Source organism: Salmo salar, chromosome 09 (genome assembly GCF_965601325.2).
Source record: "Salmo salar chromosome 09, fSalSal1, whole genome shotgun sequence".
NCBI lineage: Eukaryota > Metazoa > Chordata > Actinopteri > Salmoniformes > Salmonidae > Salmo > Salmo salar.
Window position 1 is genome coordinate 93,402,501 of NC_138299.1, and position 16,848 is coordinate 93,419,348.

General features: G+C 44.7%; 1 protein-coding gene across 1 annotated transcript in view; it reads right to left on the reverse strand.

The window, feature by feature from the left end:
- Positions 1-16,471, reverse strand: part of LOC106612152 (serine/threonine-protein phosphatase 2A 55 kDa regulatory subunit B beta isoform) — a 22,676-nt gene extending 6,205 nt beyond the window's left edge. The window contains exons 1-6 of the mRNA XM_014213078.3: positions 15,735-16,471; positions 8,339-8,436; positions 7,831-7,996; positions 6,373-6,485; positions 2,918-3,095; positions 987-1,151 (exon numbers count right to left, since the gene is read on the reverse strand). Of these exons, the coding sequence (XP_014068553.1) occupies positions 987-1,151; positions 2,918-3,095; positions 6,373-6,485; positions 7,831-7,996; positions 8,339-8,436; positions 15,735-15,804 (790 nt within the window). The 5' untranslated portion in view covers positions 15,805-16,471. The remainder of the gene's footprint in view (positions 1-986; positions 1,152-2,917; positions 3,096-6,372; positions 6,486-7,830; positions 7,997-8,338; positions 8,437-15,734) is intronic.
- Between the last annotated feature and the right edge of the window lie 377 nt (positions 16,472-16,848).

Below are 16,848 nucleotides of genomic sequence, written 5' to 3' on the forward strand. Positions count from 1 at the left end.
GGGTTAGTTCTAGGTTTAGGGTTAAGTCTAGTTCTAGGGTTAGGTCTAGTTCTTGGGTTAATTCTAGGTTTAGGGTTAAGTCTAGTTCTAGGGTTAATTCTAGGTTTAGGGTTAAGTCTAGGTCTAGGGTTACGTCTAGGGTTAAGTCTAGGTCTAGGGTTAAGTCTAGTGTTAAGTCTAGGTCTAGGGTTAAGTCTAGGTCTAGGGTTAAGTTTATATACTATATAGGGAATAGGGCCCTGGTCTAAAGTAGTACACTATATAGGGAATAGGGCCCTGGTCTAAAGTAGTACACTATATTGGGGATAGGGCCCTGGTCTAAAGTAGTACACTATATAGGGGATAGGGCCCTGGTCAAAAGTAGTACACTATATAGAGGATAGGGTGCCATTTGGGACACAACCGAGGTATTTCCATAGGGAGGTATATTATTATTATAGTATATATATTTATTTAGCATCTTACACCATCGATCCTCAGGCTTAAATGTCAATGTATTCATTATTAATTTCCTTCAGAGGCATATGCATATCATCTGATGCTCTCAGAGACAGACAGGGGCTTTGAGACGTTGAGCTTTTCATTGTCTTGCCTGGGAGAGAAGACAGACAGACAACCTTATTGATGTTTGTGGTTATCATTCCTAGCCATGCCATTGACTGCAGTAGGATAAAGGTTGGTTCAATAGAGACAGAGACGACTTCCCTCCCTCTCTCCCTTCTTTTCGCAATCTCTTTCCCCCTCCACAGATAGTGGCATGGCTGTCACACCATGTACCATGTTTGAGTGGTGTGTGTGTGTGTGTGTGTGTGTGTGTGTGTGTGTGTGTGTGTGTGTGTGTGTGTGTGTGTGTGTGTGTGTGTGTGTGTGTGTGTGTGTGTGTGTGTGTGTGTGTGTGTGAGCGTGCGTGCGTGCGTGCGTGTGTGTGTGTGTGCATGTGTGCTTGAATATGTGTGTCTGTGTGTATGCCTGTTCCCAGTACTCACACTTGCAGTGTGTGTCGCAGAGCGCCTGTTTCCTCATGTCACAGAGTCGTACTGACCCTCTACTGCTGCTGTAAGCCAAGGTGTTGCACTGCTGAGGATGGAACTCCGCTGCTGTAATCACCTCCAGCAGATCCTCCATGTTACACGGCTTAATGTCCACGATGTCTGGGGAGAGGCATGCTCAGGGAGAAATAACAGTTCAGCTAAATGGTGTTTAAGACAAGACAGATGAGCAGAATACAGGCTTAGCACTTGTTCCTAGGTTATTTGAAGCAGCAGTCGGTAGCCTAGAAATGTTGTACAGTCGTGGCCAAAAGTTTTGAGAATGGCACAAATATTAATTTTCACAAAGTTTGCTGCTTCAGTGTCTTTAGATATTTTTGTCAGATGTTACTATGGAATACTGAAGTATGATTACAAGTATTTCATAAGTATCAAAGGCTTTTATTGATGATTACATGAAGTTGATGCAAAGAGTCAATATTTGCAGTGTTGACCCTTCTTTTTCAAGACCTCTGCAATCCGCAATGGCATGCTGTCAATTAACTTCGGGGCCACATCCTGAATGATGGCTGCCCATTCTTGCATAATCAATGCTTGGAGTTTGTCAGAATTTGTGGGTTTTTGTTTGTCCACCCGCCTCATGAGGATTGACCACAAGTTGTCAATGGGATTAAGGTCTGGGGAGTTTCCTGTCCATGGACCCAAAATATCGATGTTTTGTTCCCCGAGCCACTTAGTTATCACTTTTGCCTTATGGAAAGGTGCTCTATCATGCTGGAAAAGGCATTGTTCGTCACCAAACTGTTCCTGGATGGTTGGGAGAAGTTACTCTCGGAGGATGTGTTGGTACCATTCTTTATTCATGGCTGTGTTCTTAGGCAAAATTGTGAGTGAGCCCACTCCCTTGGCTGAGAAGCAACCCCACACATGAATGGTCTCAGGATGCTTTACTGTTGGCATGACACAGGACTGATGGTAGCGCTCACCTTGTCTTCTCTGGACAAGCTTTTTTCCAGGTGCCCCAAACAATCGGAAAGGGGATTCATCAGAGGAAATGACTTTACCCCAGTCCTCAGCAGTCCAATCCCTGTACCTTTTGCAGAATATCAGTCTGTCCCTGATGTTTTTCCGTGAGAGAAGTGGCTTCTTTGCTGCCCTTCTTGACACCAGGCCATCCTCCAAAAGGCTTCGCCTCACTGTGCGTGCAGATGCACTCACACCTGCCTGCTGCCATTCCTGGGAAAGCTCTGTACTGGTGGTGCCCCGATCCCGCAGCTGAATCAACTTTAGGAGACGGTCCTGGCGCATGCTGGACTTTCTTGGGCGCCCTGAAGCCTTCTTCACAACAATTGAACCGCTCTCCTTGAAGTTCTTGATGATCCGATAAATGATTGATTTAGGTGCAATCTTACTGGCAGCAATTTCTTTGCCTGTGAAGCCCTTTTTGTGCAAAGCAATGATGACGGCACGTGTTTCCTTGTAGGTAACCATGGCTGACAGAGGAAGAACAATGATTCCAAGCACCACCCTCCTTTTGAAGCTTCCAGTCTGTTATTCGAACTCAATCAGCATGACAGTGATCTTCAGCCTTGTCCTCGTCAACACTCACACCTGTGTTAACGAGAGAATCACTGACATGATGTCAGCTGGCCCTTTTGTGGCAGGGCTGAAATGCAGTGGAAATGCTTTTTTGGGATTCAGTTCATTTTTATGGCAAAGAGGGACTTTGCAATTAATTGCAATTCATCTAATCACTCTTCATAACATTTTGGAGTATATACAAATTACCATCATACAAACTGAGGCAGCAGACTTTGTAAAAATGTATATTTGTGTCATTCTCAAAACCTTTGGCCACGACTGTAGACAGATAAACAATGACAGAGGGTATGTTAGTATGGGGTTAAGGGGTAAAGGTGAAAGGATACTGAAGCTCTGGTCAGTGATCTCCAGGTTCCACAGGTTGACCCTGAGGTCATCTGTGGAGATGTAGGTCTGGAGGTCAGAGTTCACGGAGATGGAGTTGATGTGGTAGGTGTGGGCGTTACTGAACACACGCCGCGCTGTCGCCTCCACCATCAGATCTGAGTTCTGGAGGACAGGCACCTGGCAGGGAGGGAGCACATATTTTCACATCACATGACTGACTCTGTGACCTCAGGAATATATCACTTAAATATCATAAAACTTCATTGTATCACAGATCATAGAATCTAAGACTGCGAGAGCATTCACAGATTGACTATGAATACCTTGAGGGCTCTTTCTATTTCAATACACCGTGAACGCCTGGTTCTATACAGCCATTCACTCTCTGCTACACACGTACACATCTTTTCATATGACTTCATGTACTGTATGTCTCCACTTTAATGTAGTGGTAGACAGCACAGCAGCAGGCCTAGTGAGCTGATGTTAGGACTGAGGAGTCAGGGAGGACCTAGTGAGCTGGTGTTAGGACTGAGGAGCCATAGCAGCAGGCCTAGTGAGCTGGTGTTAAGACTGAGGAGCCAGGGAGGACCTAGTGAGATGGTGTTAGGACTGAGGAGCCAGGGAGGACCTAGTGAGATGGTGTTAGGACTGAGGAGCCATAGCAGCAGGCCTAGTGAGCTGGTGTTAAGACTGAGGAGCCAGGGAGGACCTAGTGAGCTGGTGTTAGGACTGAGGAGCCAGGGAGGACCTAGTGAGCTGATGTTAGGACTGAGGAGTCAGGGCGGACCTAGTGAGCTGGTGTTAGAACTGAGGAGCCATAGCAGCAGGCCTAGTGAGCTGGTGTTAAGACTGAGGAGCCAGGGAGGACCTAGTGAGCTGGTGTTAAGCTTGAGGAGCCAGGGCGGACCTAGTGAGATGGTGTTAGGACTGAGGAGCCAGGGAGGACCTAGTGAGCTGGTGTTAGGACTGAGGAGCCAGGGAGGACCTAGTGAGCTGGTGTTAGGACTGAGGAGCCAGGGAGGACCTAGTGAGCTGGTGTTAGGACTGAGGAGCCAGGGAGGACCTAGTGAGATGGTGTTAGGACTGAGGAGCCAGGGAGAGCCTACAGAGGAACCACACTCACACTACACTGCATTCTCCCCCCATGCCTTTCAACCTCGGTAACAGCCACACTCTACTATTCCCAACTCTGTGATGTCAAACAGACTGTAGAGACACACAGCTGTCATCCATTATGGTATATGACATACAGTACAGTAGAAGATAGGAGAGAAGAGAGAGAGACAGAGAGAGCGTGAGAGAAAGAGAGAGCGAGCGAGAGAGAGACAGAGAGACAGAGAGCGAGCAAGAGAGCGAGCAAGAGAGTGAGCGAGAGAGCGAAAGAGAAAAGGCCAACCAGTGAAGAACAAACACTATTGTAAATACAATCCATATTTATGTTTATTTATTTTCCCTTTTGTACTTTAATAATTTGCACATCATTATAACACTGTATATAGACATAATATGACATTTGAAATGTCTCTATAATGTTTACTGTTAATTTTTTATTATTTATTTCAGGTTTATTTATTGTCTATTTAACTTGCTTTGGCAATGTTAAAATATGTTTCCCATGCCAATAAAGCCCTTTAAATTGAATTGAATTGAGAGACAGAGACGAGAGAGAGAGAGAGAGAGAGAGAGAGAGAGAGGCCATTAATAGATGCATGCCAACACGTCTGCCACGCTGATCCTTAACACTGGGGCACCTCAGGGGTGTGTACTTAGTCCCCTCCTGTACTCCCTGTTCACCCACGACTGCGTGGCCAAACATGACTCCAACACCATCATTAAGTTTGCTGACGCACAACAGTGGTAGGCCTGATCACCAACAATGATGAGATGGCCTATAGGGAGGAGGTCGGAGACCTGGCAGTGTGGTGCCAGGATAACAACCTCTGGCTCAATGTGAGCAAGACAAAGGAGCTGATCGTGGACTACAGGAAAAGGTGGGCTGAACAGGCCCCCATTAACATCGACGGGACTGAAGTGGAGCGGGTCGAGAGTTTCAAGTTCCATGGTGTCCACATCACCAACGAACTATCATGGTCCAAACATACCAAGACAATCATGAAGAGGGCACGACAAAACCTTTTCCCCCTCAGGAGACTGAAAAGATTTGGCATGGGTCCCCAGATCCTCAAAATGTTCAACAGCTGCACCATGGAGAGCATCCTGACTGGTTGCATCACCACCTGGTATGGCAACTGCTCGGCATCTGACCGTAAGGCGCTACAGAGGGTAGTGCGAACGGCCCAGTACATCGCTGGGGCCAAGCTTCATGCCATCCAGGATCTATATAATAGATGGTGTCAGAGGAAAGCCCAAAAAATTGTCAGAGACTCCAGTCACCCAAGTTATAGACTGTTTTCTCTGCTACCGCCAAGTCTAGGACCAATAGGCTCCTCAACGGCATCTGTCCCCAAGCCATAAGATTGCTGAACAATTAATCAAATCACCACCGGACAATTTACATTGACCCCCACCTCCCCTTTGTACACTGCTGCTACTTGCTGTTTATTATCTATGCATAGTCACTTCACCCTCACCTACATGTACAAATTACCTCCACTAACCTGTACTCCCGCACACTGACTCGGTACTGGTACCCCCTGTATGTAGCATCGTTATTGTTATTCTTATTGTGTTACTTTTTATTATTTTTTTTTACTTTAGTGTACTTGGTAAATATTTTCCTAACTCTTCTTGAACTGCACTGTTGGTTAAGGGCTTGTAAGTAAGCATTTCACGGTAAGGTCTACACGTTGTATTCGGCGCAGGTGACAAATAAAGTTTGATTTGATTGAACCGGGATTCTCTGTGTGAGAATTAAAGAATATGGTTGGCTGGGTGATGGGATTGCAAAGAAGGGAGAGTGAAAGAGAGATATAGAGAGGTGATCCTCTTCATCGCATTCATCTCAGTGCACATATCGATCAGTCTCTCCCTCCGTCCCTCCTCCGAGCCGTCTGTCAGTGCTGACGGAGCACATGAGATCTGTCATCTAAATGATTCTCCAGAGTGTTGAAAAACGGATTCTTCTCTTAGTGATAAGGAGCCATGAGAAATACACCTGTCCTGAGAGAAATGAGCTGCATATTCAATGTGCAAAGTCATTTGGAATAGCCAGAATTCTAGGAGTTTATTTGGGAGAGGAATATTGTATATTGCCAGAAGACTGAAACATAACCATTTGCTTTATATATCCCTCGTTCATAAAGTATTCATGTCAGTGGTATCAAACAACATCATTCTCATCTTGGGATCCCTCGGGACAATGATATATTAACTCGTATTACCTAGTATTATCCTGTCCAGATACTCTGTGTGTGAGTCTGTGTGCATGCGCGTGTGTGTGCGTCTGTTCGTGTGTTTGCGCGCGCGCGTGCGTGTGTGTGTGTGTTTTCACCCGTAGTGAGGTGATTGTGGATGGGTGTCTGATTCGTCCGTCTTCATCCTTCAGGTTGTATCCCTCTGGTCGTCTGTCTCTCTCACGAATCTTCCAGAGCTTCACTGTCTTATCTATACACACACACACACACCCACACCGAACACAAAGGGAGAGACCGAAACAGAGAGAAAAAAAAGAGAGAGAACGAGAGAATGAAAGAGAGAGAGAGAGAAATGGAGAGGGAGAGATAAAAGAGAAAGAGAAAGAGAGAGAAAGGGAGAGAGAAAGGGAGAGGGAGAGAAAGGGAGAGGGAGAGATAAAAGAGAAATACAGAAAGAGAGAGAGAGAAAGGGAGAGGGAGAGAAAGGGAGAGATAAAAGAGAAAGAGAAAGAAAGAGAGAGAGAGAGTATTAAGCACCATGCTACGGTGAGTGTGGGAGGTGTGAGCTGCGTCTGGGGTTCAATCTGTCACAGTGATGGACTGATGCCAGCCTGGATGGTGTTGCCTATAACAGTGGTCATAGAGATGACATAGTGATGTTATAATTGCTGTGATAGGAGGATCAGATACTAATCAACAGGTGACTCAGTAAAACCAGGTGTACTGTAGGTAACCACTGGGATAGAAATAATGGTCCAGACAGATTCTGTACATACTGTATATTGTACACCTGCTCTGACCAGGTGAATCCAGGTGAAAGTTATTGATGTCACAATTAATGTAGATAAAGGGGAGGAGACACCTTAAAGAAGGATTTTTAAGCCTTAAGGCAATTGAGACATGGATTGTGTATGTGTGCCATTCAGAGGGTGAATGGGCAAGACAAAAGATTGAATGCCTTTGAAGGGGTATTGTAGTAGGTGCCAGGTGCACTGGTTTGAGTGTGTCAAGAACTGCAACGCTGCTGGGTTTTTCACACTCAACAGTTTCGTGTGTGTATCAAGAATGATCCACCACCCAAAGGACATCCAACCAACTTGACACAACTGTGGGAAGCATTGGAGTCAGCATGGGCCAGCATCCCTGTGGAACGCTTTCGACATCTTGTAGTCCATGCCCTGATGAATTGAGGCTGTTCTGAGGGCAAAGGTGTGTGTGGGGGAGGTGCAACTCAATATTAGGAAGGTGTTCTTAATGTTTTCTTCATTGCCTCTAGCATATTAGATATGTGTGTGTTCTGCTTGACTGAGCCAAAGCCACCAGCAGAATCCTTGCCGATTGAGAACTTCACGCATGGATGCAACAGCAGAACACACACTCATGCACGGACACCCATGTATGAAGACACACACACAACACACACACGTATGAATAGACACACACAGCAGGGCCACACGACCAGATGGAGCTCCTCTGGCTATGGTTCTACTGCTTCTAACCCCTACACACACACACACACACACACACACACACACACACACACACACACACACACACACACACACACACACACACACACACACACACACACACACCGTTGGTGGAGAGGAGGAAGTAGGCAGCGTTCTGCTGCGGCAGCCATCTGATCTTGTTGATCTTCTCCTCTACCTCCAGACTCTTCAGGTAGTCAAACTCTGGATCATGACTCTGGAACGTACTGTACACATTATACTCCCCTCGCCTCTGGGGCTCGCTTTTAGTCTGGGGTGGAGAGGGAGAGAGATAGGGAGGGAGAGAGAGAGGGAGAGAGGGAGAGCGATAGGGAGGGAGAGAGAGAGGGAGAGAGGAGAGGGAGAGGAACACACAGGTTGATATGAAGGTAGCGTAAATAAAATAATCCCCTCGCCGCTGGGGCTGACTCTTAGTTTGGAAGGAGAGAGGAGGAGGGCAGAAGAGACAGGGGGAGAGAAACACAGCTAAGACATGTTATACTTTCTGGGTAGAGGGAGAGGGGAGAGAGAGGTGGGAGACAGAGATGAGGGGAAGGAGGGAGAGAGATACAGAGGTAAAGAGAGAGAAAGAGAGAGAGTGTGTGTTTCTTACCCCCTGCTCTCTCTGGAAGACCACCACTCTTCCTCCTTTGTCCCCTGTGGCCAGCAGCTCCCCCGAAGGATTAAACTCCACCGTGGAGATGATGTCAGCTAAAACAAAACACATACACAGTTAATATTACCAGCTATATTGTTGATAATGTACCACAGGGATAATGTACCACAAGGATAATGCAACACAAGGGTAATGTATCACAGGGATAATGTACCACGTGGATAGTGCAACACATGGATAATGTATCACGTTGGTAATGTACCATGTGGATAATGCAACATATGGATAATGTATCACATGGATAATGTACTACGGGGATAATGTACCACAGGGATAATGTACCACAGGAATAAAGTAACACAGATATATTTTTACACAGAGATTAAAGTTAGCTGCACAGAGACACAAGCATTTGCTACATCTTAAAATAATATTTTTTCTGAAAACTCATTTTCACCCATTTTCCATTTACCAAAAATATAATGAAACCTGCTCAGCTTGCCTTAAAGATGATAGCATAACGTATTTTAAGAGCAGAATATCTCGGAAAACGGGTTGCTCTGGTAACCCAGATAAAAGGAGAAATATGGGTAAAAGATGTGGGTTAAACGACGGTCTGAAACCGACTGTGTTATTTCATCTAATTCACCCCAATCATCAGACTAAAATAGTCTGGCCATCAGCCTGTTAATTAACTTAACAATCCTCACACAATCACAATCTCATCAGTAACTCATCACAATCTCATCAGTAACTCATCACAATCTCATCAGTAACTCATCACAATCTCATCAGTTGTGTAGCAGATTTACAGCATTCTATCATCACACGATCAGTGCTATTGTTTTCCTCTCTACATGAATTAAGCAGCTCCTATCCCACAGGAGTCATAGTGGGGAAGTGGTCCCTAAAGGACCTAGATGTTTTCCTCTCTACATGAATTAAGCAGCTCCTATCCCACAGGAGTCATAGCGGGGAAGTGATCCCTAAAGGACCTAGATGTTTTCCTCTCTACATGAATTAAGCAGCTCCTATCCCACAGGAGTCATAGTGGGGAAGTGGTCCCTAAAGGACCTAGATGTTTTCCTCTCTACATGAATTAAGCAGCTCCTATCCCACAGGAGTCATAGTGGGGAAGTGGTCCCTAAAGGACCTAGATGTTTTCCTCTCTACATGAATTAAGCAGCTCCTATCCCACAGGAGTCATAGCGGGGAAGTGGTCCCTAAAGGACCTAGATGTTTTCCTCTCTACATGAATTAAGCAGCTCCTATCCCACAGGAGTCATAGTGGGGAAGTGGTCCCTAAAGGACCTAGATGTTTTCCTCTCTACATGAATTAAGCAGCTCCTATCCCACAGGAGTCATAGTGGGGAAGTGGTCCCTAAAGGACCTAGATGTTTTCCTCTCTACATGAATTAAGCAGCTCCTATCCCACAGGAGTCATAGTGGGGAAGTGGTCCCTAAAGGACCTAGATGTTTTCCTCTCTACATGAATTAAGCAGCTCCTATCCCACAGGAGTCATAGCGGGGAAGTGATCCCTAAAGGACCTAGATGTTTTCCTCTCTACATGAATTAAGCAGCTCCTATCCCACAGGAGTCATAGTGGGGAAGTGGTCCCTAAAGGACCTAGATGTTTTCCTCTCTACATGAATTAAGCAGCTCCTATCCCACAGGAGTCATAGTGGGGAAGTGGTCCCTAAAGGACCTAGATGTTTTCCTCTCAAGTCATTAGTACATGAAACCAGACATCTTCGATCCACAGACAGAGAGATTATAAAGACACTACTTTATGACAGAATTCAACTGATGCACACATTCAAGTCACATTGTTTCACAGCCAAGCTTATAGACACCAGTCCAGTGCATTTGGCTCCTCAGCCACTGAAATGAGCTAAAACCAATACATCTCTCACATCAAGCTTCTGGGTTTCTAGACTGTAACACCTTTGAGATTCCTCCTCCTGAAACACATGCATCTGATCTGCCTGGATTTAGGATAGACTACAGCTCTACATCTAAACAACCAAGAGATGGATACGTCTCTCAACATCCAACTGGTTTGTTCACGACAGCTCTAACGAAACAAATATGCAAGCCAAGACTGAGAGCAAAGGGAGAGCTGTAGTTAGTTTACATTTTAGTCATTTAGCAGACACTCTTATCCAGTAGTGAATGCATACATTGCATAAATTTTTTTCTCCGTACCAGTCCCCCGTGGGAATTGAACCCACAACCCTGGTGTTGCAAACACCATGCTCTACCAACTGAGCCACACAGGACCATTAGCTGTACATGAACGCACACACACACACAAACAAGAGGAGGCTGGTAGAAGGAGCTATAGAAAGAAAGAAAGAAATGGACATTGGGGCTGGGGCTCAGTGAGAGTGAGAGATATTACATATAGATTACATGTCATCCCAGTTTAAATATTAAGGTCATTGTTCCGATGGGTAAATTTAAAGGGACAAAAATCTCTGTCAATCCAGTAGGATGAAAGCTCCCTGCCTCCATGTCACAGAGAAAAGGTCATGTTGCTATCCCAGCTCCCTGCCTCCATGTCACAGAGAAAAGGTCATGTTGCTACCCCAGCTCCCTGCCTCCATGTCACAGAGAAAAGGTCATGTTGCTACCCCAGCTCCCTGCCTCCACGTCACAGAGAAAAGGTCATGTTGCTACCCCAGCTCCCTGCCTCCATGTTACAGAGAAAAGGTCATGTTGCTACCCCAGCTCCCTGCCTCCATGTCACAGAGAAAAGGTCATGTTGCTACCCCAGCTCCCTGCCTCCACGTCACAGAGAAAAGGTCATGTTGCTACAGCCCCAATGGCACCCTATATCAAGGCTATTCAACTGGCGGCCCGCGGGACAGATTCGGCCCTGTTTATTAATTTAGACTGGCCCTTTGATCAATTCTAAACATTTCTATCACTATGGTGGTTGTCTATAGTGTGGTTTCTAGCACTATGGTGGTTGTATATAGTGTGGTTTCTATCACTATGGTGGTTGTATATAGTGTGGTTTCTATCACTATGGTGGTTGTATATAGTGTGGTTTCTATCACTATGGTGGTTGTATATAGTGTGGTTTCTATCACTATGGTGGTTGTATAAAGTGTGGTTTCTATCACTATGGTGGTTGTATAAAGTGTGGTTTCTATCACTATGGTGGTTGTATATAGTGTGGTTTCTATCACTATGGTGGTTGTATATAGTGTGGTTTCTATCACTATGGTGGTTGTCTATAGTGTGGTTTCTATCACTATGGTGGTTGTATATAGTGTGGTTTCTAGCACTATGGTGGTTGTATATAGTGTGGTTTCTATCACTATGGTGGTTGTCTATAGTGTGGTTTCTATCACTATGGTGGTTGTATAAAGTGTGGTTTCTATCACTATGGTGGTTGTATATAGTGTGGTTTCTATCACTATGGTGGTTGTCTATAGTGTGGTTTCTATCACTATGGTGGTTGTATATAGTGTGGTTTCTAGCACTATGGTGGTTGTATATAGTGTGGTTTCTATCACTATGGTGGTTGTATATAGTGTGGTTTCTATCACTATGGTGGTTGTATATAGTGTGGTTTCTATCACTATGGTGGTTGTATAAAGTGTGGTTTCTATCACTATGGTGGTTGTATAAAGTGTGGTTTCTATCACTATGGTGGTTGTATATAGTGTGGTTTCTATCACTATGGTGGTTGTATATAGTGTGGTTTCTATCACTATGGTGGTTGTCTATAGTGTGGTTTCTATCACTATGGTGGTTGTCTATAGTATGGTTTCTATCACTATGGTGGTTGTATATAGTGTGGTTTCTATCACTATGGTGGTTGTATATAGTGTGGTTTCTATCACTATGGTGGTTGTATATAGTGTGGTTTCTATCACTATGGTGGTTGTATATAGTGTGGTTTCTATCACTATGGTGGTTGTCTATAGTGTGGTTTCTATCACTATGGTGGTTGTCTATAGTGTGGTTTCTATCACTATGGTGGTTGTATATAGTGTGGTTTCTATCACTATGGTGGTTGTCTATAGTGTGGTTTCTATCACTATGGTGGTTGTATATAGTGTGGTATCTATCACTATGGTGGTTGTCTATAGTGTGGTTTCTAGCACTATGGTGGTTGTCTATAGTGTGGTTTCTATCACTATGGTGGTTGTATATAGTGTGGTTTCTATCACTATGGTGGTTGTATATAGTGTGGTTTCTATCACTATGGTGGTTGTATATAGTGTGGTTTCTATCACTATGGTGGTTGTCTATAGTGTGGTTTCTATCACTATGGTGGTTGTCTATAGTGTGGTTTCTATTCCTATGGTGGTTGTATATAGTGTGGTTTCTATCACTATGGTGGTTGTATATAGTGTGGTTTCTATCACTATGGTGGTTGTATATAGTGTGGTTTCTATCACTATGGTGGTTGTATATAGTGTGGTTTCTATCACTATGGTGGTTGTCTATAGTGTGGTTTCTATCACTATGGTGGTTGTCTATAGTGTGGTTTCTATCACTATGGTGGTTGTCTATAGTGTGGTTTCTATCACTATGGTGGTTGTATATAGTGTGGTTTCTATCACTATGGTGGTTGTCTATAGTGTGGTTTCTATCACTATGGTGGTTGTATATAGTGTGGTTTCTATCACTATGGTGGTTGTCTATAGTGTGGTTTCTATCACTATGGTGGTTGTCTATAGTGTGGTTTCTATCACTATGGTGGTTGTCTATAGTGTGGTTTCTATCACTATGGTGGTTGTATATAGTGTGGTTTCTATCACTATGGTGGTTGTATATAGTGTGGTTTCTATCACTATGGTGGTTGTCTATAGTGTGGTTTCTATCACTATGGTGGTTGTCTATAGTGTGGTTTCTATCACTATGGTGGTTGTCTATAGTGTGGTTTCTATCACTATGGTGGTTGTCTATAGTGTGGTTTCTATCACTATGGTGGTTGTATATAGTGTGGTTTCTATCACTATGGTGGTTGTCTATAGTGTTGATTTTTGTTGCTAATTTTCTCTTCATATGTATTTGGCGTTTGAATGATTTAATTAAGCTACAAAATATTCTGACCCCATTTCTGAAAGCTACGATTCTCCTTCAGACTGGAATTTGGAAAATAATTACAATAATCTCCTTCAAAATATGTTCTTCCATTCCTCGAATTTTAATTATTTCAAGTTTTGTGTGTGTCTGAGTGTGTATGTGTGTGTATGTGTGTGTCTGTCTGAGTATGTCTGTCAGTGTGTATGTGTGTGTCTGAGTGTGTATGAGTATGTATGAGTGTGTATATGTGTGTCTGAGTGTGTTTGTGTGTGTCTGTGTGTTTGAGTGTGTCTGAGTGTGTTTGTGTGTGTCTGAGTGTGTGTGGGGGGTGGATGGATGTGTGTGTGTGAGAGGTGATATGAAGACATGTAGCAGAAGTGTCACAGTCCATTAACCCCACACTGCACACACACACACACACACACACACAGCGAGGCGCCATCCATCCTATCACTATTAGCAACATGTCATCTGTATGCTTCTGAATGCAAATCAGCTGGAATGTTAATTTTCTATTTTTCCCAGGATCCTTTGCTCAGTCTTCACAGCCCCTGGAGGCCTTTCTTTCCAACCCAGAGTGATGAAATGAACACATAGGCTTTCTATCTGTCTCCACTTTGCAGGGAAAAGTATAAATTCCATCTCGCAGTCCACCCCATGTTGACGAACTGAAAAGCAGTAGAACAGTATTAGTAGAATGTACCAGAGACATTTCAAGAACACGGTGACAACGAGTTATTGATGATAGGATGTTTCTTCTTCTCTCAACCTGCAAAATCACATTTACAGTTTGACCTCCTGCAAGTCATTATGGTATTATGATCACATGGGTCCCTATGGGAACACCTCTTGGACAGCACCCCCACAACCCACTGAGGCATGGGATTGGTGCAAATGAAAGGTCATACATATAACCAAGACCTGATCTGACCTTAGCTTGGACTTCATTTCTAGTGTTATTAGTGGTATGTACGGGATGCACATGGTATACATGTCCAATGAAAGAACTTCTGGACAATGAAACAACAATAAATGTGGGTGTCTAGTATAGTGGATTTATGATGTGAGAGGCCAGAGAGGAGACTGAACACAGACACTTACCGGCTGATCCCTGATGCAGACTGAACTATAGTGCTGTAAAACCCTTAGACCACACGTACACACACATATACACACACGCATATATATATATATACACACACACACACACACACACACACACACACACACACACACACACACACACACACACACACACACACAGTCTCTATAGTGAGTTATTAGGCTTGATGTTCAACTGTAAATTGAAGCTATAAAAACACAAAGACAGGGCTCTTCCATGTGAGCTCCCCACAGGGACGAAACAGACAGGCCTCTAAAGCTGAGGAGATACAGCCTTCATTTATCACCTGGATTAACCCCCACCTACCCACCCCCTCTCTGTCTGTCGGTCTATAGAGGTCTCATGTTTGTCCAGAGAGAGAAAGAGAAACATACTGTATATTTTCAGTTAGTCCTGGTTAATCAATAGACGTGATCAGTGACTGGGCTATCGTTAATTAGATCAGGCTAACGATGGGACTTAATGATATCAGTAAATCACTGGACTAATCAATTAGCCAGACAGAGACAGACAGCCAGGAACTGGGCTAAAATACAGCACTGTAGGAGGCTGTACTCTGTCCATGGTGCTGAATCCAGTCAGACTTTCTAGAATGATCCAACCTCACAGATACCCCCCCCCCCCCTCTTTCTCTCTCTCACACACACACACACACACACACACACACACACACACACACACACACACACACACACACACACAGTATATTTACTGACTCATTCAAGGCCGCTTCAGGTACCATTCATTCAGTCTGGCCAGCCAGTGAAACAGATATCTAGATCTGTTCTATCAGTTTCTAAATATGGAGCAGGAGAGACTCCCCTCTGGGCACAGAGGTAAATGTTACGTCTATTCCACGTTGGCTCAAAGTAATTCCATTGAAATTATGTGGAAACAACGTTGATTCAACCAGTTTGTGCCCAGTGGGTAGGGAGTAGGCCAGACCAGTAGACCGCCACTCTCCATAAATGCGCATCCGAAACAATCGGTAGTCTACATGACACCACGCAAGATCGATGAGTGTCCGGGTCGGGACACTATAATGTCACAAAGTATTCTTCTGATGGGGATAAGTCAATCAATCCCTCATCATGACCGATATGCGGAATACTCGGTCTTCTTTAAAGTACAAGCGGTGTAGGCTACCCTACATACTGTATGAAATAAACCGAGCATTGTACATATGTGGTGAAGAATAGTCTAGCTTGCTTTTCGCTGCATACCTTCAGTGGCATAGTTGTGGTCGCGTAGGAAGCTGTTGTTGATCTTGCGGGTGTCACTCTCCTCCTCCATTGATAAATCGGTTGGTTCTGGATCCTGAGACCGTTAAAAGACATCCTAGACGTTACCATCAGCAGCAGGCGGGCCGCGAGACCAGCGGGAGCGCTGTCATCATCACTCCAACTCTCCGGTAGCTATAACGGAACGATCAAATAGCCATATTGGCAACTTCCGTCCACGTCTCGGTGCGCATTAAATAGTGGAACGACAGAGCTTTCCAATTGTGTCTTTAAAATAAAAAAGACGAAAATAGCCTATGTAATTTCAAACGGACAAAATGTCTTCATATAGTGTCACCTCCTCTGCTATGCAGTGGAATGGGTCAAAGGCACTGCCTTTCCCAGGTAGGTATGCGGGCGTGTGAATCAGACAGCAGTCCTCCGTAAATCTACTCTGGTGAGCAGGCAAGACTCTCTAACGAACAGTGTGGCTGGGGCGGGGGTAGGATTATGCGTCAAGCCTGACTGGCTAAAATCATTCCACCGTTTCCCTGCCAGCCTCCTCGGTTGAGTACCACTTCGCGTTCTTCCTTCCTTTCGTTAACCAAGCAAAGTCCTCTTCGTCTTCTCTCCTCGAACAGAAGGAACTCTAATGCGCATATGGACTCGGCTGTATTCCTGCCGCTGGTACTGACGTGCCGCTTTAGCACCAGCTCCTCCCAATACAGATTGCCGCAGCCTGGATCTTCAAAACTACACGCGGCAAACGCGTTTTGAACGCTCGCTGTGACGTTTACTCCAACCGCCACAGTGCAGCCTACTGCCAATGGCCAGTTAGGAAATCATGAATTATGAATGAATGACATTGTACAGTTCCAGTATATATGTTTTCCCCGGGTGACAGTAAGGAACGGGCTCACTGATTTAGGTAATACATGTTAAAGTTGTAGGCCTATAGACAGCAGGAGAGAGAGGAATACATTGAGGGGAGAGAGTGATGAAGGTGAGAGGGGAGGCGTCGGGGCGACAGGAGAGTGGGAGGGGGCGAGGAGGACGAGAGGCGAGGATCAGGAGAGTTGGGAAGTGGGGCAGAGGGAGAGACTGAGAATGGCAGATA